Genomic DNA, 25,734 nt, shown 5'->3' with positions numbered 1-25,734 from the left:
ACAATAAAGGAACTGAACTGAACATAAATTAACTGAACTGAACAGGACTGAAAAATTTATCAAATATAACCTAAAAACAAGAATGAAAAGGAGCAGCAAGAAAAAAAAACTTATATAAACTGCCCCTTATGTACATTATAGTTCATTCTAAACACATAGCCTACATGAAATTTAAAACAACAAACGACATTGTTTTATATGTTCACACAACAGTGGAAACGCATGTTCATTTTATTCTGAACCTGCTTTACCACGTTTGAATTTCCACACGGAGAGGAAGTTTCAGTGAAAATGTCGGCTGGCCTCTAGAGTGGAACATTAGAAACTAATAATAAATCTCCACTAAAAGATGAAGAAGTTAACTTAGTTTGTTTCTGCTGAAGTACACTGTGACCAACCGAAAGTGCACCTTAAGTTTAACAAGTATTTATTAATTATGTCTGTGTCTGTTTATCCAGCATTTCTGTCTGTCATGATTAACATTTTAACAACAAACTTGATGCTGCACCTGCTTTCTGCAATGGTTTCCACAAAGAGCTTTAGGAAATCCTCAATCAGGAGAATACTAAACAAGGAAAATAAATAAATAATCTACATTTACTTTTTCAGAATTTGGGTAAATCTTTGGAATTGTGGGCAACATTTAATGAATTTTACAAGCCAACCAGCAGCAAATGGTTCAAGTTAACAATTGTTTTATTTTTGAGTAAAAGTTAAAGGCTGACTGCGAATGTAAAGCACTATTCTGATTATTTTTTTTTTAGTGAAAAAGATATATAAATAAGAACAGTTTCAATACACAACACTGACATTGCAGTGGAATAAGTGGACATAGACAATGGATAGATAAATGTTAAATATAATCTTTTTAGAGTGTGAAAGAACAAAAGAGCCAAGAACCAATGCTCTACCTTGAGGCAGATTCTGGGGACATCAGGTCTGCAAAATACATAACTTTCCACACACACACACACACACACACACACACACACACACACACACACACACACACACACACACACACACACACACACACACACACACACAAACAGCTTTTTAACAATTTGATAGGTTGATTGCATCATTTTATGCCAACCTTTTAAAAATTATGTATACGCTCATTCTATCAAACACCTCACATTCTTTACTGGTTTGGGATCCAAAGTTTTGGCAAACATTTGTTTTCTTTGTTTTCCTCTGGATGCCTCTCTCCATCAGCATCCAGTGCACCTCCTCTAGCAGCAAGTGGTTGTGGTCTTGGTACCCTTGCTTTTTGCAAAGCAGACCTACAGCGGCTCCTATCGGTCAGAGGAGGCGTTGCATCCACCGAAAGTATTACGTCTGGATGTGTCAGAGGGAGTCAGGGCGAGTCTTGACTGCAGGCATCGTCGACCAGGATGCGCATCAGTATGACAAGAAACCTGCTCGTTTCTCTGAACGGTATGACAAATTTATATCAGAGTGTGTTTCTAATTTTTGTAATTTTATGGGTTTTGCGGGGCGTTTTATCTGTCATAAATGTTGTCAAGAAACGACAGCAGTAGCTCGCAGCGGAATCAGAATGAGATGTTTACAACCATAGCGAGATATCAAATATCGATGTTTTTTGTTTTAATTCGTAGCGTGTTTTAATTGTGCTGAATGAAATGTACACCCATCAGCGTCATACAAACAGCCAGAGGACGAGCATCAGCAGGTCATGACGCAATATTTGTTATTGTCTGTAAATAAATATAGACTCACTTAAGTATAGTTGCGGTATCATTGGCTAGTACTGCCATGAATAGATACATACTGGATAGCTTTGGTCTTTATTTCCACACAACCAGCCTGTTAACCCAGAGAAGTGCGCTGTTGTGTTATTATAAAAACATATACTATTTCCCCACATTTAATGCTGGACATGGTGCTTTATAAAGCAACGTGCCACGCCATTTCGGGCCTTCTCTGTAGTCCTATCAGAGTGCACAGGATTAAATTTGATCTGGTGAATCACTGTTTTTATAACAGAATAGAAAGTGATCTTGTTAATGATTAATTTCCTGACTTTTCCACCGTTTGTGTTGTCCTATGTGTGTTTTTGAAGACTTTTGAGAGAGAAAGCATGTAACTTCTGAATTATTACATCTGCAGTGTTTGTGCAGCCTGGTTCTTCTGATACTTGGGGATCCATTCAAATAATGTGTAACAATTCACAACAGATTTCTTTGTAAAGCTCGACCCCCCGAAGAGTTGCTTCTTCATGAACATCCTCTGCTTTTCTGTGGTTAGGGAAATATTCTCCACTTGGGAGTAAAGTCATTTTTATATTCTCCCCTTCTTCAATATATTGTTGAGTTTTGGGGAAATGTGAAGATTTTTACACCGAGTGAGCAATTCTACATCAGATTTTAGGTCAGACCAGCACTGGATCTGAAACTGAACCAGTAGATTGACATGTACAGGAGCATCACGCCTACATGGGTGACACAGGAAAGAGTTTGCTGAAGCTGAAAAGAAAGAAGACAGGGTTGATGACAGAGCAGAGGAGAGAGATTTATAGGGATGTGGAGGAGATCTGAGAAAGAGGAGCTGCAGTGCAGTTGGTGCTGACAGCGTCTGCAGGAGGCCAGCTGAGAGCCAGCAGCCCAACAAACTGGGTCACTTTTGTCTCCAGACAATCAGTAAACTAAAGACCACCTAAATTTTTTGTCCTTCCCACAAATTCACATAATTTATAGCCACTAACTCACAGTATTGCCTCCCAACAAAAAGCATTTATCAGCAGAATCAACTGAAGCTGGTCAGAAATGACATATTTGTGCTACACAGACTTAGAAATCTGTTATTACAGTTAGTCTGACTGTTGCTAGAATAGTTTACTGATTCATCATTTAGACAATTCACAGGAAATTTATTTGAAGCTGTTTTGATTATCAGTGTTTAACATACTTTCTAAAACAAGAATGTAAAAATCATAAAAGAATTTATTGAAGCTTACGATGTTATATTGTATGTATGATATGTCATAAAAATACAAAATTAGTATTTTACGGCCTCCTGAAACCATTCAGTTTCATGAAATCACTATGGATATTTTTTGACAGTTGTAGGTGAAGAGAAAGCATCAACAGGTCAGCTCTTTATCAACAATGAGGTGATTACAACTGTTCATTTATCATTTTTCAAGAAAAGTTGAAAAGATTAGTGTTCTAATGTGAAATTCAACTCAAATATCCACATTTTATAAATTACTTTTGGCTTCAGGTAGGCGTGAAGACACTTTAATAAAAGATAAATCATCAGCAGATAGATGTTAATCTTTGGTTGTAGCGATGAAAGGATTAGCTGCCTGAACCTCAATCATCAGCCATCAGCTGAGACAATTAGTTGACAATAATCTTTCTCCATTTCATGACGGTTATTAACCGACAGTGTAAATTAATGTATAATAATCAGTTAACTCATTCATTTTGCTAACCTGAGAGCAAAGTTACAAGGAATTTCTTTCAGTTACTTACACAAAAATGTTTAAGAAAATGGCCAAAAAGACCAGGAAACGCTAAAATGCAACATCTCACTCACTTCTTCCATCCAGTCAGCAATGTGAACTTATTAAAGGAAGGCATATGAGACTGAAAATCCATCGCTGGATTTGTGTTTGATTGTTTTCTTTCAGCACAACTTAAGAGTAGCAAACAGTTTCCCTTCCCTCCAGCAGACTGCATGAAGCTGATGACCATCAGGCAGATGAAATAAAGATTATCCATTTCCTCCCTGTGGCATTACATTACATGCACTGTGGTGTTTTCTTATAGAGCTTCCCACAGTGCCCCAGGCAGTGGAGATTACAGCATGTTAAAAGACGTCTCCCACTGACAATGACTTCCACACAGCCTAATGAGGCAGAGCATCCATGCTTTAATTGTCATTTGTTTCAGTCTCACAGGAAAGTGCCAAAACAGAGATTAAACTGGCAACCAGCATCATGCTTACTGGATTATGAGCAGCTGTGTGGATGTAATGTGGATTCGATATATGTGTTACTGGGAGACTGCATTTTCATTTTGCACGTGCAGTGTGACGTCAGCAGATTCATGAGTAAAAATAGAATTTCATTGCAGAGGTCTTCACACACGAATGAACAGTGACACACACACAACATCAAATCGACAACTGCACACACAAGGCTGATAAGAACAGTGGCAGATACAGCTTTTTTATTTAGTTTTGTGTGGATGAGGACACAGGGGGCATCTTTCCAGATGATCACACCGAGCAAAGGCAAGAGGATATTTGTGTGGCACACTCAAATACCAAAGAGCGGATGTTAACTGGGCCTGACATGTCACAGGAAATGTAAACGTTTACCTACCAGGAAAACTGAAGCCCATCATGTTAGCCAGACCGCTTGCTGTGTCCTTTTCCCTTCCTAATGTGTCACATCTTCTTCATGCATTATTTTCTGTGCTGTGCTCTTTTTGTTTAGTTACAGCTTAGTGTGCTTTGCTTCATACAATATCTGTGTGCAGATGTCCTATTCAGGATCTGAATCAATCCATTGTTCTCAAATTTATGCTCTGTCTGTGCAGAAGTTCACACATGTGAGTAACAGACAGTATCTCTTACTGGTAAATGTTATATTTCTGAAGTATTAAAATATTGCTTTTATTAAATTCACTTTTTAAAAAAAATTACTACTCCTCTTTAGCCTCTAAAGCATTTTTTTTATTTTAGAATAAAAAAGCACTAAGAAGATAGTCAGCTTTATATTGGCTTTTTAGATAAGTCTGCTAAATAAGAAAATAATCGTTACACTAATAATGAAAATAATAATTTTGTCTCTAAAATGTGAAAATGTGAGAGAAAGACTTGAGGTAGCAGCAGTGTTTTTATCTTTGACCGCTTGCTATAAGCGTCAAGAAGATTAGGACTGGGAAGGATAGACAGAGAACGAGAGGTTCAGCTAAGTCTCCTGCTATGGCACACTTGGCACAGCTTTAGTTTCCTGCTCCCTATGAGCAGCCTTATGTGCTGCAGCTTCTGCATCATCAGCCTTTACCTTCAGTTATTCACAAGCTTCCAGCAGATGGTGGATTATTATTATTTGTTGAGATAATATTTGGTGTTAAATGATGGTATATGTAGAAGTGAATTTTAAGATCAACAAATAGGGAGATAAAGTTACAAAAACCTGGCTGTGGGATGCAACCATTGATTTTAGGGTCTTTAATTTCAGGCCATCACACAGTTTTTTAGAACAGTTTTACATGATCTATATAAGCCCATTCATCATCTAGTTTTCAGTTTACATTCAGGCAAACTAGTGGCTTAAAATGATGATTTAGTGGAGCTGGGTCCAGAGCATATCCTGTGCAGTTTGCCAGTCTATTACAGGAGCTAACACACAGAGACGGTGTCCCGCAGAATAAAGCAGATCACCCAGAGGACACCAACACACAGAGAAAAGACAAAATTCACACAGAAATTTCTAATACAACACGATGACAGCCATGTATTCCAGTCATTATTAAAATAACACTTGAGCTTCATCATCAGATGGTGAACATTTACTGATGACCACAAACATCTGAGATATTATCTAATCAGCAATTATGTAAAAGCCAATGCAGAGACTGAAATGTACACACACTTAGAGAAAAAACCTTCATAGATTTTTCTTTTATTTTTCAGTGACTTCATAGCCTTTCCTCACAGAATTTAATATTTAAAAGAAAAACCTTGCATGAAACACTGTGAGGCTGTACTTTTAATTATCATTCATTCATTTTATGAACCACTTAGTCCATTAAGGATCACGAGTAAGCTGGAGCCTATCCCAGCATTAACAGGTGAGAGGCAGGGTACACCCTGGACAGGTTACCAGTCCATTGCAGGGCTCAATATGTTGATGTTTTTTTTTTGTTTGTTTTTTTTTCTCCTTATCTGAAAGCAGAATTAAATATTCAAATAAAACCAAGCACACATATAGAAGGAAGCGACAGAGAATGTAAAGTCATTTTGGTGCATTTGGTGCATTCTGTGCAGAGTTTATAACCCACAGCTGTGTGAAAAGTCTCACTTTTCACTCTGAGCTCCGTCTCACTGCATATATTAGCACTTTGCAAAATCAAGATGTAATTAAAGACCAAAGCTCACATCTGTTTTTCAAGTCAGATTAAAGCACCACAGAAAGTACTATTTTAGAGCTACAGCTGATATTACTTATTTATTACAGCCTTTATGAAACTCATTAAAAACGTTTTTTCTTTAGCACCAAGTGTCATATTGATGAAAAATTATTTCTGTATAAAAGCCTAATTTTTCTTCTGTCTTTCTTCCAGGTTTATCGCTGACAGACGTCTGACAGCTCAGATCAGTACACAAAGAAAACTGACATAGTCATATCCCAAAAGACGACGTCACAGACTGGTTTATCTTCAGGCCTTTTTTTTTTTTGACTCTATCCTCAGTCCTGACGTGAACCCACCATGTCCGGAAAGGAGCGCAGCCCCCGCCATCGGCCATGGTCGGTCTACCGGGCTAACACCTTTGATCTTTCAGCTGAGATGATGGGGCTTGCTCTTTCAGGTAACTAAGTAACTGGCACCATGGTAACCAGTTTATTTCCTGGATGATGAAACTGAATTGGTTTTAGGAAAACAAACTCTGGCTCATCTTTTTCTCTGTCAAGCAGGCAACAGTCAGGATCCAGATGAGCCGGTCCTGGAGTTTAGTTTGGGTAAGTTCAGAAATTTCAATAATGTGTTGCTGCACATTGCAAATAGATCAGTTCATTTTCTAATGACCCACTCATTTGAAAGGTCTATTTTTATCAGTCTAAAACAGCTGTTTGTTATTTAATATATATATTTTTTAAACTTGCACAAATCTGTTCACATAATACTTTGACTGTATCCCTTTCCATTACTGAAAAAGAATAAAGAGTCTAAAAACACCACAGAGAAAAACCATTCTGTCCTTCAACATGATGAATTAAGACACTTTGAATTACACTACATGTTCCAAATGAGTAATTCAAATAAAGATTGAAGTTAATATGTTTATTTGAGTCAGTCCTACCATAAAACACACTAATGATGTTCTCACAGATCGTACAAAATATGGACGGAGCCACTAAGGTGTCACTCACTGGTTTGTGAATTGCCGTCTTGAAGCCTTGAGTGTGTCATTTGGCCATTTGCTGGATTTTTGGAACCAAAATTCACTACAAGGGATGGAACATTTCTATTGTAAACTTGGATATATTAAAATTATGGTCTCAAAGGACCAATTAGTTTTTTTTGGAGCCATCCATACATTTGTATGGTTCTGAACCAAGTTTGTATGTATTATGGCTGAAAAGCCCCATACAGTGGTTATCCAATTTAGTCCATATCCATATTAGTTGCACTGTGTAACAGCCAGCCAACAGGTAGTTAATGAGTTATCACAAATAGCCTCAGTTAACCCTATTTATCTCTTGTGTTTAAGTTGTTTTTGTTTGTTTGTATTTTGATGCTTTAATATGGTTTAGTCAAATATACTGACAATATTTAGACCAATCAATATAAAGTTACATCAGAAAAATCCCTGAATGTAAGAAAACTTACTACTCTGAAATACAAAGATCCAATAAAAAAAATAAAACTAAACAAACAAAATAATACTATAAAAGAAGTTCCAAAAACAACAATTTGTCGCAGTTCCTGTAGTGCTGATGCAGAAAACAGTATAGATTTTCATCCAATAGTTATAAGAAGAAAAGATTTTCATGGTTCAACAACTCTTTTGAAGGAAGAGGAAAGCATAATTTCAGTGTAATCAGGAAAAACACCAAGTAGATTAATAATCAATACATCAATATGTCCTCTCTCATTTGATGACTGCAGTTTCTGGAAGACATTTTGGTATTGTGAACTGGGAATTGCACTGTTTTTTGTACAAAGAAAATGTTTACCAGAAATGAGAAAACAGCAGAGGCATGACCTGTCATGGTGATAATAGGTTCAGATGTTGAAGGTATGGGAAACCTATGTTTTATTTTCATCCACTGGTCTGAGTTTAAGAGTTACATAACAACTGCTTATCCAACACCAACAACTCAGAAATACTGTATAACATTCCTCCCATGGCAAAGGATTACAGGCCATCCCACCAATAAATCCAGCAGTTTTTAATCTCTTGTGTTTATATGGGTTTGCAGCCTGCAGTGAGCTGGTTACTCCCTCTCTGGACCGTAAGCCAACCAGCTTTGTGGCCATCAGCTGCACCACTCCACCCCAGGCCTTCTGGACCAAACATGCTCAGACTGAAATCATAGAGGTATACAAACACTGACCTTTCTTCCTGTTTGTTTCAGAGACTCTTACAACCCTTTCACCTTCTGTTCCGTCTGTCTTTAGGGCACCAGTAATCCTATCTTCCTGAGCAGCATAGCGTTCTTTCAGGACTCGCTCATCACTCAGCAGACTCAGGTCAAGCTTTCTGTCTATGATGTGAAGGATCGCGTACAGGGCACGGTAATTCACAGCCTAATTTCTCTGTTTAATATTTTTATTCAAGAGTTGAAGGCATAAAAACAGAAACAGTATATGGCAAGAATTTACACATCCTTCGTCGAATTTTTTTTTGAACACATCCATCCATACCCATAACTAGAACACAAAACAATGAAATAGAATAAAAATAAATAAATAAATAAATAAATAAATAAAGTAAAAGGTAAACAACTTATAAGATCAAGCACTGAGCCATACGACACAGTCCCCAGCAAGGGGACTGAAATCTGTCCACAGAGACAAGGTCTTCTGCCAGAAAAGTATCTCAATAGATCAGGTGTATAGGCAATAGGACAGTGCTAAATCAAAAGTCCTGGTGGTTTATCTTGAACACACACAAAGGGAAAAAAAAAAAAAAAAAAAAAAAAAAAAAAAGGGGGGTGGGAGGAGGGTTAAGAAGGGGGGGGGGGGGGTGCCGGCCAGTCTGGCTTCAGGTTGTTGCAAAGTCTAAGAAACCCTGCCATTTCTTATAAAACCGATTTGGTAAACCACATCTTGAGTATCTAATTTTCTCTATTTTCAGAAGAGACATAACTTCGTTGACCCAGTGGGTAGTAGATGGGGGTTGGGGTGACTTCCAATGCAGAAGTAAATGGCGTCTAGCTATTAAGGAGGTAAATGCAATGACTTCCAATTCTAACACTGAGCACTGTTTATAATTCACCGGGACTCCAAAGATTGCTACATGTGGGGAGACAGCAACAGATTTAGAGAGCACTTTTGACATTGTGTCAAAATAAACCCGCCAAAAATTCACTAGCGTAGGACAGGAGAAAAACATGTGTGTGAGATGACAGGGCGAGCCACCACATCGGACGCAGGCATCAACAGAGGCTGGGAAAATCCTTGCCAATTTAGCCTTGGAATAATGGCATCGAAAAAAAACCTTGAACTGAATAAGTGTCAAACGGGCACATATGGAAGTTTTGTGAATTGTGATAATAGCAATATTCCACCAATCATCCGTAAGCGACAGACCCAGCTCCCGCTCCCAGGTGTCTTTGATCCGTGTTGTATGATGAGCTTTAAAGGAGGAAATGGTGCTGTAAATTTTGGATGTAAGTGATCGTTGTCTGGGGTTTAATTTGAGAAAATCGTCTAGATTGGATTCATCGAGATTAGGAAATTTTGTAAACAAGGATTTAGCACAGTTTCTCACCTGAAAATATCTAAACAGATGAGAGGGGGAATATCGTATTCCTTTGAGATGTCTGTGAAGGTACCAAAAATCCCATTCCTATAAAGATCTCTGAAACATTTAATTCCTTTATTATGCCACAAGGTGAAGGTCAAGTCAGAGAATGCTGGTAGAAACAAATGGTTTTTAAGTAACGGGGTGAGAGATGAGGCTGTTGTAGACTTAAAAAATTTTCTAAACTGAAACCATATTTTTAGAGTGGAGCTAACTACTGGGTAACTGGTGAAGTGAGAGGGGTTGGGCATAATAGGGCCAGTTAAAAGAGCTACAAGAGATGACCGGGGGCAGGATTGTGCCTCCAATTGGCACCAAGGAGTCCCAATAGAGTTGAACCAGAACAGGATTTTGGAGATATTAAGTGCCCAGTAATAGAATTGAAAGTTGGGTAAGCAAAGTCCTCCATCAAATTTACAACTTTCCAGTACCGTCCTACTAATCCTAGGTACTTTACCTTTCCATAAGAATTCTGATATCATTGAATTAATTGATTTGAAGAATGTTTGGGTCAAAAAAACAGGCAGGCACTGAAACAAGAACAAAAACTTAGGAAGGATATTCATCTTAACAGCATTAATTCTTCCAATCAAGGATAAGGGGAGGGAACGCCATCTTAGAAAATCTGCCTTGACCTCCACTAGTAATGGAGAAAAATTTGCGGTGAGGAGAGAGTTCCAGGTCCTTGTTACATTAACCCCCAGATATCTAAACCCAGCAACACTTAATTTAAAGGGAACCTCCGATTGCAGCAATTTTGTAGATAATGTATTAATAGGAAAGCATTCACTCTTAGCGATGTTGATCTTGTACCCAGAAAACGAACCAAACATTCGAAAGAATGAGAGAAGAGCTGGGAAGGCTTTAGTAGGATCTGACACATACAGTAATAAGTCATCGGCATATAAGGACAATTTATACTCCTTATGAAAACGTGTTATTCCATTGAATATGTTAGATGTTCTTAAATAAATAGATAAAGGCTCAATTGCAAGTGCAAATAGAAGCGGGGACAAGGGGCAGCCTTGACGACAACCTCTGTTCAAAAGGAAATAATCTGACTGCACCCCATTAATAATGATGCTGGCACACGGTGAAGTATAAAGCAGACGAATCCAAGATATGAACCCATTTCCAAGCCCAAACTTAGTGAGAACTGAAATCAAATAATCCTACTCCACCCTATCAAAAGCCTTCTCAGCGTCAGCTGAGATTACGACTTCTGGTACGAGAGTGTTCTCACAGGAGTAGATGATGTTGAAAAGAGTGCGAATGTTGGAAAAGAGCTGACGCCCCTTTATAAATCCGGTTTGTTCTTCTGAAATAATCAGGGGGAGAACCTTATCCAAACGGCGAGCTAGAGCTTTTGCAAGGATCTTGGTGTCCACGTTAAGTAAAGAGAGTGGTCTATAAGAGGTGGTAAGTTCTGGATCCTTGTCCTTTTTCAACAGGAGGGAAATTGAAGCTTGCCTCAATGTACAGGGAAGAGAGCCATTAGTCAAAGATTCAGTATAAACAGAGTGCAACAATGGGATCAATTTACCGGAGAATGCTCTATAGAATTCCGTGCAAAACCCGTCCGGGCCAGGAGCTTTGTTGTTCTGCATGTCCTGCAGGGCCAGGATTAGTTCTTCTCTGGAAAGTGGCTGATCAAGCATATTCGAAGCATCCTGGCTAAGTGTTGGAAAGTCCAGGTTGTCCAGAAAGTTATTCATATCAGTGTTATCTGGTGGAGATTCGGACCTATATAATGTGGAGTAAAATTTTTTGAAGACCGAATTGATGGAAAGTGGATGATCCTGCAGCGTACCGGACTTATCTCTAATGAAGGAGATGAGACGTAAGGAAGCTTGGCGACGTAGTTGGTGAGCAAGTAGTCTCCCAGCCTTGTCACCGTGTTCATAGTATGTAGATCTAGAGTGCAGTAGGAGACGTTCAGCATCACCAGTTGTTATAAGATCAAACTCGGTCTGCAAGGCAACCCTGCGCTTTAAAGCAACAGAGGTAGGGGCAGCTGCAAGCTGCTGGTCTATCTCAGCCAAGTCAGAAGAGAGCTTTTGCATCTTGCCCAGCCGATCCTTTTTCAGGTAAGCTGAGTAGGAGATGATCTGACCTCGAAGAAAAGCTTTTAAGGATTCCCACAATAAAGAGTTTGAGATTGGGTCAGAGTCAGACTGATTAAGAGCAATGAAGTCGTCAATTGCCTTTGTGATAAAGTCATGAAAGTTAACGTCTGACAGCAATGATACATTAAACCTCCAAGGAGTGAGATAACGAGGATCAGAGGAGAGCAGAACATCTAAGGAGACAGGTGCATGGTCAGAGATAACAATCGGGTGGTATGAAGAAGATGTAACTTTAGAATTTAATTTAGAGTCAATAAAAAAATAATCAATTCGTGAAAAGGTTTGGTGAACTTTGGAGTAAAATGAGTATTGTCTATTGCCCGGATTAGAAAGTCTCCAGGGGTCTACGTAACTATTGCTAGACAGGAAGGTTGAAAGGGCTTTAGACATTGAGGACTGGGAGGAGGTGGGCTTGGATCGATCGAGTACCGGGTCTATGACACAATTCATGTCCCCACCTAAAATCAACACGTGATCATGCAGAGATGGAAGACTTTCGAACAGCTTGTTCATGAAGTGAGGACAGCCTAATTTCTTATGGAAAATCACCTTGCACAAATGTAAACAACACCCTTCATGGTCTGCTCTTGTGTGTGTGGACTTGTGCCACAGATGTACATGCTCGGTTCGTCCATGTTTTCTGTGAAGGAGTTGCTGCAGGACAAACACCACAGGCTGCACCTGACTCTCAGGTAATAACAGCTATAACACACTGAGGCTAATGTTCAGTTTGCTGCTTGCTAAGTCTGGGCTCGGGGACCTGACTCGATGTTGCTGTGTTTCAGATCATCAGAGAATGAGCGAGTGGGAAACATCACTGTCATCGCCTGGCAAATAGAGGAGAAGCGCGAGCAGAGGACACCGGTCGCAAGATTACAGAGGGGTGACACTGTTAATGGAAGGGTGGGTAAAAAATTAGTTTTTGGGTTTGTACCCATATCAGTGGAAGTATTTTAATAATTTAAATAACTAAATTGATAGTTGTATTTCTGCAAAAGGTATAACTTTTCTTTATTATAGTTCTTTACTAATGATTTGTTTTGTGCCATTCTACATGAAATTTTTTTTTTTAATGAAAATACAATGGATGTATGACAACCTTGTTTAATTGGTTGAAAAATGACAAAAAAAAGATAAATATAAGTTAATATAATTTCAGATTTGTTTAATCCACCATTAGTTGTGATACAATGTATTAAAAGGCTAGAAATGTGAACATCAGGTGCATTTCTTTATTGCAAACATTGTTGTTATGTGTGTCAGATGGTCCTTCCTGTGGATGAAAGCCTAACTGGATCCGTGAACATCAAATCCAAATCTTCATCATTATGTAAAGATCCCATGCTGAAGGCAGGTCAGTATATGTGGTCATATACATATGGCTGGTTAGCTCTTCTTATAACAGTTAAATATAGAAAGTTTATCTCATGGTGAGTGTCTCACAGTGGTCCAGCTCTGCGATTCTCCTGTTTGTTTCAGTGTTTGGAGGCGTCATGTCACGGACGTACCGTTTTCCCACTACGGACGGTAACCACCTGCGGATCCTGGAGCAGATGGCAGAAAGTGCTCTCTCCCTGCATATTCCTCGACAGTTTGTCAAACTTCTGCTGGAGGAGGATGCTGTCAGGTATAACTTAAAAGTTAGGTTTATTTTTAAGATGAAAGAAAGTGAAGTAATTCACCTTTCTTGATAGTTTTTTGTGTAAATAGATGTCATTGGCTTTGTTGATTGCCTGTTGTAGTGATCTCTTTGTATGATTATAAAATTCAAACGGTATGTTCCCTCTTCATGTTTTATCTTAGTTACTATATATTCAGTGTTAATTTATAGAAATGATTGATTGCAATTCTACAACATCAACAACAACCAGCTCCCAGAACAACACAAAGTGAAAATGACAATATGGCGGAAATCTTGAGAAGACTAAGATTAACACTGGCTAGATATTTGATTCATGGAGAAATGGTTTGGTTTGATTTTGAGAAAAGAAAGAAAAAGCTTTAGGATCCAGAAAGTTGAATAAAATCTTTATAAAATAAAAACTTTAGCAACCTGATATAAACATGTAAAAGCTATAACTGTTTATTCAGATGCCTTTGGTGCTTTTTCCAACCAACATTTAGTGTAGGAGCACATGCACAGTCAATGAGATGCTGGTTAGAGATCACTTAATGAAGGTTTACTAAAAATTCTTCAAAGGACTTTAAAGCAGAGTATGGACATCTGTCTAGAACAGCTGCAAGGCCTTGAAGTGTCATCATTCTTGTATCTTGTCCCAGCTTGAACATTGAGGTTGAGCTATTCAGCAATTAGTGTCACAGAGCTGAATACACTTATCTATGAAAAGGAGAGCCCTATTTGATGAATGCACCACATTAGAAAGTGATGTTGATTTGTTACATGAATAGACGTTATGATAAAGAAAGATGTAGCAGAATGATGTCACCCTCTGGTTTTAAACTTCCATTTCCAAGCCTCAAGTTTTACAATTTTGCCTTCATCATTTTGGTCCTTTGAAACTGGATGTTATAAAAGAGTGATTTGAACAGGAATCACATGAACTATGCACACCCACTTACCAACCATACAGAAGTACTTCATCTGAAATTAAACAGCCTTATCTTCTATTTTATCTAAATTGGACTATCTTGCACTTCCTGGTCAAAAAAACAAGTCGCCACCAAAGAACGTCACATACTCTAATATTTTGTTGGACAACTTTTAGCTTTAATTATAGCATTGTTTTAAAAAGCTTCTGTAATGTCACAAGATATATTTCCATCCAGTGTTGTGTTAATTTTTCACCAAGATCTTGCATTGATGATGGGGATTCCAACCACTGCACAAAGCCTTCTCCAGCACATCCCAAAGATTCAGGTCTGGACTCTGTGGTGACCAATCCATGTGTAAAAATGATCTCTCATGCTCCCTGAACCACTGTTTCACAATTTGAACCCAATGAATCCTGCCATTGTCATCTTGGAAAATGCCTGCACCATCAGGGAAGAAAAAGTCCATTGATGGAATAACCTGGTCCTTCAGTATATCCAGGTAGTCAGCTAACCTCATTATTTGGGCATATAATGTTGCCCAAAGAATGTCGACCAACTGCAGCAACCCCAGATCATAACACTGCCCCCACAGGCTTGTCACTAGGCATGATGGGTGTATCACTTCATCTGCCTCTCTTTTTACCATGATGCGCCCATCACTCTGTAACAGAATACATCTAGACTCATCAGACCACATGACCTTGTGCTCCCTAACAAATTGTCTCTGGTTAACCTCACTGATTATTATTATTAGTGGTTTTCTTTTGGCTACATAGCTGTTCAGTCCCAATTCAGGCCTTTCTGACTAAAGTTTGCACTTTCTATCCGGTTACTCTGGCTTCCTCCGACAGTCCAAAGACATGCATTTTAAGTTAATTGGTCACTCTAAATTCTCCCTGGGAGTGACTGTTACTATTCTCTTTGTTGACCCTATGATAGACTGGCAACCTGCCCAGCATATACCCTGTCTCTTGCCTAGTATATGCTGGGATAGGCTCCAGTACCCCACAACCCTGCATTGGAATAATCATGTATAGAAAATAGATGGATATTTTTAAACTTTAAATTTAAGGTCCTGATGTTTATGCTGGAAAGGTTTTACTGACTGGAGATTAATCAGAAAAGTATGACTTTGGCAAGTTTTTGTGTCATAAGAGAAAGTTTCTTAATGTCTCCTTGCGTATACTTTAATTTACAGAAGTGTGCTATTTATTAAATCTACTTTCTTATTAGATTTCCATGTGATTAAAATAATATTATCATAGCTGTTAATGTTTTGCAGTGGTTGCTTATAATGTAATTTGGGTAGTTCTGTTGATCTATCCTTGAATCCATTGAAAGTCTACAATCAAACAAGCTGTACAAAACCCAAGCTGTGAAAAAACAGTGCACCTGCTGGAAGATCTGATTGTCACTGCATGTGTGTGTCTGTCTGTGTGTGATGCACAGGGTGTGTGAGCTGGAGGAACTGGGTGAGCTGTCTCCATGCTGGGAGAACCTCAGGAGGCAGATCATCACTCAGTACCAGACCATCATTCTTACATACCAGGAGACAATAAGTGACCTGCATGAATACAAAGGTTAGAGCCACAAACACATCCCTGTTTACACTTTTACATGTCAAAATCAGGGCTGGGTGTTTTGGCAAAAGGTTAATGAGTTTGTTGATGATTCATGATGTTAACTGATCTTTTTTCCCTCAACTACAACACCCATTAACATTGTATCTCTACTAAAGTAAATATAAATATGGCTGTGTTTGAAAGCAGCTTTGACTTGGTGCTGTACAAGTTAAGATGTCAAGTGTTTGTGAGGTCCTAGTCTGATGATATGGGCTGTTCCAATATTAAAGGTACTATCTATGACTTACTAATGCTAAACACAGTTGTGAATGGACGGTGGCTGTCAGTGGTCAAAATTCTTCCAGAAATAAACATGTTTCCATCTGCAAGTGGATCCAGTGGCCTCAGGTGCAGCAATGATTGTACTGCAGATATCTACTTCAAAATTATGTATATGTGTGATGTTTTCTTTTGTGTGACTTTTAGGGCATTGCTTTTCCCAAATGGTGCTATAGCACCTATCAAACAAACCTGCACAACAGTCTTAAAGCTCAGTGTTCTCACTTCACACAAAGAGTTGTTTGTTCATTCAGAAACACCATAATAAAAACGGTGGCACTAATATGGCAGCTTCTGTGTATGTGGACCTACAGCAAGTAGATATAAATGGCTCATTCTAAGGAGAACGAAAACATAACAGCTATTTTAGCAAAATGAGTAGAGGCCAATAGAAACTATTTTTAATTATATATTACATTTTTCTGTCATTACCTTTTATTTTATTACACACAGCACCATTAAGGTGCACTTACAGCAACAGAGGCATTAATCAGTGACCTCAGCAATCTTTCAGTAGGTTGCAATATTGAGGATGTAAAACATGCTAATTGGCTAAATGACCAAAACAAAAAGAAACAAAAACAAATGAACAATAAAACAGACTAAGCAAGTGCAAAGAATCCAAAACAAAACCGTAGTGGTGAAGTACACTTAAGCAACAGTAGTTTATTTTCTTGTTATTTCTTACGACAGTTTTGATGGGAAGAGAACCCTGCAAACATGGGCATCCCAAGAGATCTAAACTCTCAGACCGTAATTAACATTTTAGCACTATGGCTTGTTCAAATTCATTGCTAGAGGAAGTATGGTCATGCATTTTTAAAACTTTATAAATATTCTGACTTCTCATATTTTGTTTTTAACAAACAGCAGCTGTGGGTTCCTCCAGTTTAAGAAACTCCCTCACAAGCTGAAAATTTAAACAACTGATATTCACAGAGCAGCAAAAAACTGTAAAAATGACACCAAAGGGTTTTCCGATAGCGGTTTTCTCAGTTCATAATAGAATTAACAGATGACTGTTAACTGGTTAAGTGAAGGTTAAAGAAATATAACATAAGTTTCCAACCTTTGATGGCACGCTGGCATTCATTATGCACATTCCTGGGGCTGCCATTCCCTTGCAGCGTGCCGGAACTAAGAAACCATAACTTTGTGTTCTATTCCAGCATCACATGATATTTATGGTACCTTGTCACTGATATACAGTTGCTGTCACACATTATATTTGTACTGTAGTGAAAAGTATATTAACTCATTTAGCTCCTCTTTACAGATATAATTAATCTCTTCTTTTTTATCTCTTACTTCCCAGGTCCTTCATTTAAGTCCAGCACCTTGAAAGCTGAAAAGAAGTTGGAGTTTATTCCCACTAACCTGCATGTCCAGAGGATGAGAGTACAGGGAGAGACTGGCTATGGTAGGTATTTGTGCACAAATGTTTAATGCATGTTTTTAACTTTTAGGATAACAGATTGTTTGTTTAAAATCCCCTTTTAATAATTGATTGTTTTTCTGTGTTACAACATTAGACAGGACATACGATGTTGTAACCATCGGTGCTCCTGCAGCACATCATCAAGGTTTTAAAGGCTGCGGCCTCCGAAAATTGTTAATCAAGCTGGAAGAAGCCAGAAAACAGTGAGTGGTTTAAATCAAACCTCCCTGAAGTTTTCTCCTACAATTTTAATGATGTGATTTGAAAAGATAGATAAACTTTTTTCTTTCCTTCATCAGGACTTATGTAGAGGAAAGGTAAGATCACATGAACTGACCTGCGAGTTGTGTTCTATATCTGTATGTTTTTCTATTCTAAGTGTACACACTAGATTAGTTCCTTTTTTTTAACTTTCTCCTTTCTCTTTTATGTTTTGTTTTTTTTTTTTTTTTTTTTTTTTTTTGCTGTTGTGGCTCATGCCAATGGACTCCCAAAGCTCTGCTAGCTCTGGTTCTAAAGGAATGGCCTACCAGCCTCAGGATGTTGTGAAAGCAACAGAGCTGATTGGTCAAATTAACACTCTGAAGACACAAGTGTGTTACTATACTGAACGTCTATCCCGAGCTGCCAAGGAACGCTCCGCTAATGCTCTGGAAAGAACTCTGGCCATCTTAACAGAGAAGGTGAGACACCTGTCATATGAAGTCATCTTATTATATTATATTATATTATATTATATTATATTATATTATATTATATTATATTATATTATATTATATTATATTATATTATATTTATGTACTTTGTTTTATCTCATATTTTCCAGTTCATCATGATTTGGATGAACAGAAAACATCAGTTCTTGTGAAAAAACAAATGTTTTAGTTATTTTTTTTCTAAATAGTTTAATTAAAACATGACTGAAAATGTATGGAGAATCATCATTACTGAACCAGAAAGTGACACCTACAGGCATCACTGTCAGGCAGCCTGACACATATTACAAAGATTCACCTAGAAATGAGAGCAAGGCCTCTTTTTTGGACATAATGTTCAATGAACACTAAAAGACATTTAAGTTAATCTGATTCTGTAACATTTATCCTCCTCCCTTCCTCTTCCAGACCCGTCAGTTGGTGACCGTGTGTGACTCCAAACTTTTGTCCTCGGCCATCTTCGCCCTGGCTGCTGCCCGTCCAGAGTTATCTCAACAAAGCACCCCTTCACCATCCTCCTCCTCCCTCTCACCTTCCTCCCGCTCTCCATCTCGCTCCCCCTCTCGTCACCCCGCCTCCCCTTCTCGTGCTGCAACGTCGCCGTCCCGGCATGTAGAGGGCAGTGAAGGGAGTAAAAACAAGCGTGCCTCCATGCAGGCAGATTTGCATGAGGAGGAGTGGGTAAGACAAGAAGGTTCTGTCTGTTTCTTTATAGACAGGTTTGCTTAAAGTGTGTTCATCTTTGACGTGTATGTGTGCTCAGGAGAAGGTTTGGTTAAATGTGGATAAAAGCCTGGAGTGTGTGATCCAGAAGGTGGACCGGCTGCTGCAGCGTGACAAACTCCAGAGTGACAGCAGCTCTGAGGATGTCTTTCTGCTCGCCAATGAGGAGCCAAGTAACACTAAGAAAGGTACATTTGTCTATCTGATAATTACACAGTCAATGGATATCCTTTTTGTATATAATGTATAGTAATAGGGAAATTTCTGGATAGATCTTGAGTTACAAAAGGATGTTTTCATGTTCTTTTCTACTTAACTCCGTCCTCACATTCTCCCGAACATCATCATCATCATTCTCTCAGACTCCTGCAGGCTCTTTTCAGCATTGTCTAAATTATTTTAGTGTTTGTGAAGTAAGGAGTATAATCTTAAATATAATGGTAATTTATTAGTAAAAGTGGAATCTTCTTCCTATCTAAATACCCTCTGTTTTTTGTTATTTGTAGATTGCAGCCCAGAGGTTGAAAAGACATCACCAGGTGAGAACAATGTTTCCTTAAAGGAAAATGTTTTAACCTTATTTCCCTTTCTATGTGGTCACGTATCTATTTGGGTGAGAAAGTAAGCATTTGCTTTTAATCTGCTTCTCTTTAAAATGGATTAAATCTTTAAAGAACAGTTCCATAAATATGCACATATTTTAAAACTTTAACTACTTACAGACTCTATGTCTGAGTTGATTTAGTTCTTATGTTATCAGACACTTTTATCATAAGCCTACCTGACATGTTTTGACAGTGGTCTTCTGTTTTCATCAGAGGTGTCACTGGATGGTGTGTGACGTGTACAAATCAGCTAATGTTCATGTACACGTCACACACCATCCAGTGACACCTCTGATGAAGATGGAGACATGTCAGGTAGGCTTATGATAAAACTGTCTGATGACATGAGAACTAAATCAGCTCTGGAAACTGTGAACTTTATTGGATTACTATGTCTGTCTGGATTACTATGTTTTACCCTGTAACATGATGATAATGAGCATAAATCATTTCAGGCAGCTGCAACGCAAATTATGTTTTGGAATGTTTTAAAACCATTTGTTAGTTTTAAAACCAAGATTTCAAAATGATCTCTTAGATTTCAGAATGGCCTACTTGTTATTATGCTAAGATTTCTGTTGGATTTCTCCACTTGTTTATCTGAAGGGGAATGGAGCACTGCACTGTATCCTCTCCTCACCACGCTGGCAGACTGTGTGTCATTAATGAGCGAAAAAGCCAAAAAAGCCATGGTGTTTCTACTGATGCAGGACAGCGCGCCCACCATTGCCATGAGCCTCACACTACATTATCGCCGCGATGTCGTCTTCTGCCAGACAGTCTGTCAAAATTTGCCACTAACTTCTCTATAAACACATATTAAATCCATACTCCTGCAGTTTGGGGCATCTGTGAACACTGATGTGAGCATTCTGTTTGCAGCTGACGGCTCTGATCTGTGGCTTCGTTCTCAAACTGAGGAACTGTGTCTGTGACTCAGGCTTCCTCAAGCAGCTTCACACCATCGGCTTGTTGGTTCAGTATGAAAGTCTGCTCAGCACCTACGGTAACTTGTGAGAGAATGTGTGTAAGCATGCCTGTATGATTAGGAATGTATACATATGAAAACTTAAAAAAGAGTAGTTTTGTAAGGAGATTATTTTGTAAAATGTTGCATATATTATATATAAAATATATATTATATTCGATAAATCTGATTTTACAGGTGTTGATAATTAAAAAAAAAAAAAATCAAACAATACAAGAAAAAAACTCCTTGAAGAATTAATAATGGTTACCATAACTGTTTTTGTCTTGACTTCATGTTATTTTAAGGAGAGGAGTTGGCCATGTTGGAGGATATGAGTGTCGGAGTGATGGACTTGAGAAATGTCACCTTTAAGGTTACCCAGGCAACATCAGGTTTTGGCCCAGATATGCTGCCAGTGATCACAGGGAACAGGAATGGCTTTAACGTCAGGGTCCCGATGCCTGGAGCAATGTTTGACACACTGCCTCGAGAGATCCAGAATGGGATGCTACTTCGAGTGCAGCCAGTCCTGTTCAACGTGGGGATCAATGAACAGCAGACACTGGCTGAAAAGTGAGTCACTGAGACGGGGAGAGGAAAAGCTGTAGACTTTAGGGTATAAAGATGTTGAAGAAGATAGTTAGATAAAACTAATCCTTGTAAAATTAGGTCCATTTTAATAGATTGTTGCAAATATCAGTAAAAACGTTCTAATCAGCTCAACTTTATTTATATTCCATTTTTCAAACTCAAGGGTAACCCTGGTGAAGAATTAGTATGTTATGAAAGTGTGCAGGGTTGTTCAATATGTTTAACTACTTGTCCACATTTTTCTTTGCACAATGTTTAAAATGAAATAAGTAGGCCTATATGTATGCAGGTTTGGAGACACATCACTTCAAGATGTAATCAACATGGAGAACATGACACGCCTCAGCTCATACTACGACCAGTTTAAAGAAGTTCTTCCAGAAGACTGTGAGTCACACGAACACAGTCAATTGATTATTAGAAATAAAGGTGTATTTTTCACCTTCAAACTGCACCTTGGTTACAATTTCTCCTCTGTTATGTCCTCAGGCCTTCCTCGCTCCCGCAGTACCACCACTCTGCCTGAGCTACTCAAACTGATGAGCCAGAACGTGAATGCCAAGAAAAGCAAAAACGTGGAGATCTTGTGGCAAGCAGCTGAGGTAGGCTTCCTTATCTTTTTTCTGCCACACCCCCCAAAAAATGAAAACAGTTCTATTTTTTTAACAAATCTTTTTCTACATACCTTAAAGGCATGTCGACGCTTGAATGGAGTACGTTTCACCAGCTGTAAGAGCGCCAAAGACCGCACGGCCATGTCTCTAACCCTGGAACAGTGTCAGATTCTGCAGCAGGAGCACGGCCTGGCCCCACAGGTCTTCTACCAGGCCTTGGACTGCATGCGCAGGTCAGTCTCTACCACTTATTACGAAAATAATATTGCTGTCAAAACAAAATAAAAATGTCTGACTTGTGTTTCTCCACAGTGAGGGCTGTAGGAGAGAGAACACCATGAAGAATGTGGGATGTCGTAAATACGCCTTTAACTCTCTCCAGCTCAAAGCCTTCCCCAAACAGTATCGCCCTCCAGAAGGGACATATGGGAAAGTTGAGACCTAAGTGGACTCTTCTGTCTCATGGAAACCAAAAGACTCAGTGAGGATATGATGCAAAGAAAAATACCATCACAAACTGGAACAACAGCTCTTTGTTTTGTGCTTAAGATGATAAATGTCCAAGTGCCAGTGCTACTGTAGATTGTTTTCTAGCAGTTTCCCCTTCCCTCTCTGTAGTGCTAGATTTGCACACCTTTCACAGCCACTTAACAGAGAAAATCCGTAAAGATATGACATTCTGTGTCACATTTTAGGTGGTGTGCAAGCAGTCCTGTGGTTGTACCATTTGTAGCATCAAGAGGTGTACAGCCCATGTGGATTAAAGTCATTTTAACTTGTGTCCTAGAAAGAACTTGCAGATGTCTCAGCTTTAAGACATAATGTGGCACATATTTTACCCCGTATGTGTACTTGTCACTTTTGATTTAATTTGATCCTGTGACCTTCTCAGTTAAAGAGGAAGAGTTGGTATTTTTCTTTATTTTAACTAATCTGATGCAGTAATGAAAGCCTTATAAAGCTAAATAATCTGTGCTGCAGAGCAACTCTGCTGCATCAGTTGTGTTTTTCCAGTCAGAGCTTCTATTATTGTAAATAGTTAATTGAGTAAAAGATGACAAGATATCTCAAATGCATTAAGTTAAAGATGATAAAATCCTTTGTTTTTTTACTCAGTTTTTAATTTCCATCTTTAACAGTTTCAAACAAATAAAGCAGAAGGGTCAAAAACAAATTTGAGCATCCTTCAAGTCAGTGCTTAATGACCTCCTTTGGAAAGTCATTCGGCTTGTAGACTTTTTGCAGCCTGCAAATTTTTATCTTTTATTTTTCACAAATATCCCCTAAACCTGTGCTACTACTGACTATTTGGCCATCTTCAATGTTCTGCTGTTCTTGAGGTCTGTTCAATCTTTTTTTTTTTTTTCATTATATTTTGGGACACTGAAGACACCATCTTTTATATTCCACCAGTGATGCATTGTACGTATTCAGTTGTTTTTAGGATCTTTTTGTGGGGCCATTTTCTTTTCATTTTATTTAAGCCAACATAGGATTAATCCAGAGTTTATTCTTAACAGATCATTCATCATTGTACAGGACTTGTTACCACAAGGCTTCAAGCTTGTTCAGATATTCATATACTTCATATACACAAGTGACAGCTTCTGGAGCTCTTTTTTTTCTGTTGCCTCTTTAATGACAGTCATGTTTTATTAGGTTTTGCTCTTTCTGGCAATCTAAATAGCTGTTTTTTTATACTTTCAGAGCTGAACTCATACACTGTTACTGGCAGCGTCCTTTATTTTGACTATATGACTGATTGAAAACAGTTTGATGTCTTCTTATCGCCTTATCAGTGTGGGCCTCAATTGCTTTCATTTTCAGGGCATAGTGACAGGGAAGGAACAAAGCATGTAAGTCAGACCATTTGTAAAAGTTTGTCATTTGCATCACCTGACCTTAATGGTGAGAACTTGAAATGTTATCTGAGAGCTGGAATCTCCTTTGCAACATGTTTCCTTCTTTCTTCTTTTTGCTGTAAAACACTTATTCATCTTTAACTTAATGTTTTCAGAGTTTTATCTGCTGCAGTAACTAAAATATTACATTCTTCTGTACTATGAGTTTATCCCACATCACCACACTGGTACTTTGTAAATCCACTACTTAAAATATTTCTTAGGCTAATAACATCACTTACTCCTGTTTTGTTTCAGACTCTTCAAAGAAAAAAAAAGTTGTATTGAAATAAGCTTAACATTATCTGATTTGTCAAAATTAAATTAAAAGAAGACCATCATTTGTAGCTGCCTATGTATACTATAGGCATCAAAGTAAATGTTACTCATCATAGATTTTCCTCTGAACCTAAACATCACTGCAGGATGATAGCTGTTAGAATCACAGGATTCATTTGCTCCAACATCATATCACTTTGTAGAGCAAGCACAGGTCTTTACATTATACATCTCACTCTAAGATTTATATTGCTGTGTCTAATGTCATTTCTAAGGTTCCTTTAATGCTAGACTGAAGGCATAAGTGGGGAAGTAGTTCACAGTTTGTAGGCTTCAGAGTGGTGCATTACATTGTTTTATAATTCTAACATATCTCAAGATATTCAAGACATTTCTGCAGGTTTGTATGCGGCACTAAATTGTTCATTACATTCAAATTTTGTTTTGAATGAATCAAAAGTGTTTGTTCTCGGTCTTATTAAAAAATACAGGACTTTGTGATTGAAATTAATTCAAAATTTCTTTAATTTGCATGTAAATTTAAAAGAAAGCCTTCTGCTCGACATTATTGGAGGTTCTGTTTTGTTTTTTGTTTTTTTGTTTTTTGTCTCCTTTAGTTCAGCCTGCCCTTGAGCACACACACCGAAGTTAAATAATGCATATTGCATAACTGCACCAACTACCAACAGCACCTGTTCCATTTATCAGTTCCAGGCTCCAGGGGACCTTAATGTACAATACCTAAAGCAACAAAAGATTTTATTTTGAGAACTTTTGCTTGAAGTTATGTTAATGTGGCTGGTTCTGCCAGATATTGTCACAGTTGTACTGAGAAAATTATAACCTTGATGCAATCAGTTGTTGAGCAGGGTGCTTTGAATGGACTGGACTGAACCTGGATTATTAGTAAAGGTTTATTGATGCCTAATTTCAGTGTCAATTAAGTGACATTCAAATAGTATTTATTTGTTTGAAGGCTATATATAATTTAAGGAATATGTTTGCTGAATATTGTGACGTTAAATCATTCAGTTATTCACTTTGACACTAAAAGACTTTTTTTTTTATTTAGTATCTAAAATTAAAATAAAATCCATGGAAACAGGAAATTTAACATCCCATCCAGCTTTGGAGGCCAGCTGTGGTCGTGTGGTCCAGCCAGCTGAAACCAGAGTAATAACAGAAACCTGATTTGTGACTTTATTCAAATGATAGCTAGTTTTTATAATCTGCATTAGAGAAAAGACTTAAAAAGCAAGGTCTTAAAGCATCCACAGTGTCTGCATTGCTGGTGCAATCGGGAAATTCTGATGCAGATAAGGATAGTCAAACTGGTACTGATATATGAGGTTAATCCACAAGGAAGGTGCATCAGTTTTCTACAGTGTTTTAGAGGACAAAGAATGCTGAAGTAGAAATCTATTTGACTTAATATTCAGTCCCACAGTCCTGATTTTAGTTGTAACTGACTGGAAATGCAAAATCTCAACAATAAATACTACTGACATGAACAATATTATGAGTCAAAACTTTCTGGGGAAGCAATTCATATTCACAAATTACTCTAAAAATTATGAAATTAGAT

The 25,734-nt window shown here is 38.1% G+C and overlaps 1 protein-coding gene across 1 annotated transcript; it reads left to right on the top strand.

Annotated features, from left to right (window-relative positions):
- The first annotated feature begins 1,340 nt into the window (after positions 1-1,340).
- On the top strand, positions 1,341-25,188 carry inpp4aa (inositol polyphosphate-4-phosphatase type I Aa). The gene is made up of 24 exons (XM_042002494.1): positions 1,341-1,440; positions 6,324-6,570; positions 6,677-6,721; positions 8,186-8,304; positions 8,385-8,501; positions 12,471-12,550; positions 12,644-12,761; positions 13,122-13,212; positions 13,338-13,485; positions 15,861-15,991; positions 17,628-17,732; positions 17,845-17,953; positions 18,050-18,067; positions 18,247-18,433; positions 18,875-19,147; positions 19,230-19,377; positions 19,696-19,728; positions 20,401-20,573; positions 20,677-20,800; positions 21,070-21,337; positions 21,645-21,742; positions 21,845-21,957; positions 22,048-22,202; positions 22,282-25,188. Exons 2-24 carry the CDS (start codon positions 6,471-6,473, stop codon positions 22,412-22,414), a joined length of 2,886 nt encoding a protein of 961 aa, XP_041858428.1. The 5' UTR covers positions 1,341-1,440; positions 6,324-6,470; the 3' UTR covers positions 22,415-25,188.
- Positions 25,189-25,734: the final 546 nt, after the last annotated feature.

Source organism: Melanotaenia boesemani, chromosome 12, assembly GCF_017639745.1.
Source record: "Melanotaenia boesemani isolate fMelBoe1 chromosome 12, fMelBoe1.pri, whole genome shotgun sequence".
NCBI classification, from domain to species: Eukaryota; Metazoa; Chordata; class Actinopteri; order Atheriniformes; family Melanotaeniidae; genus Melanotaenia; species Melanotaenia boesemani.
Note: the sequence above shows the minus strand (reverse complement) of the source record. Positions and strands in the feature narration are given on the sequence as shown.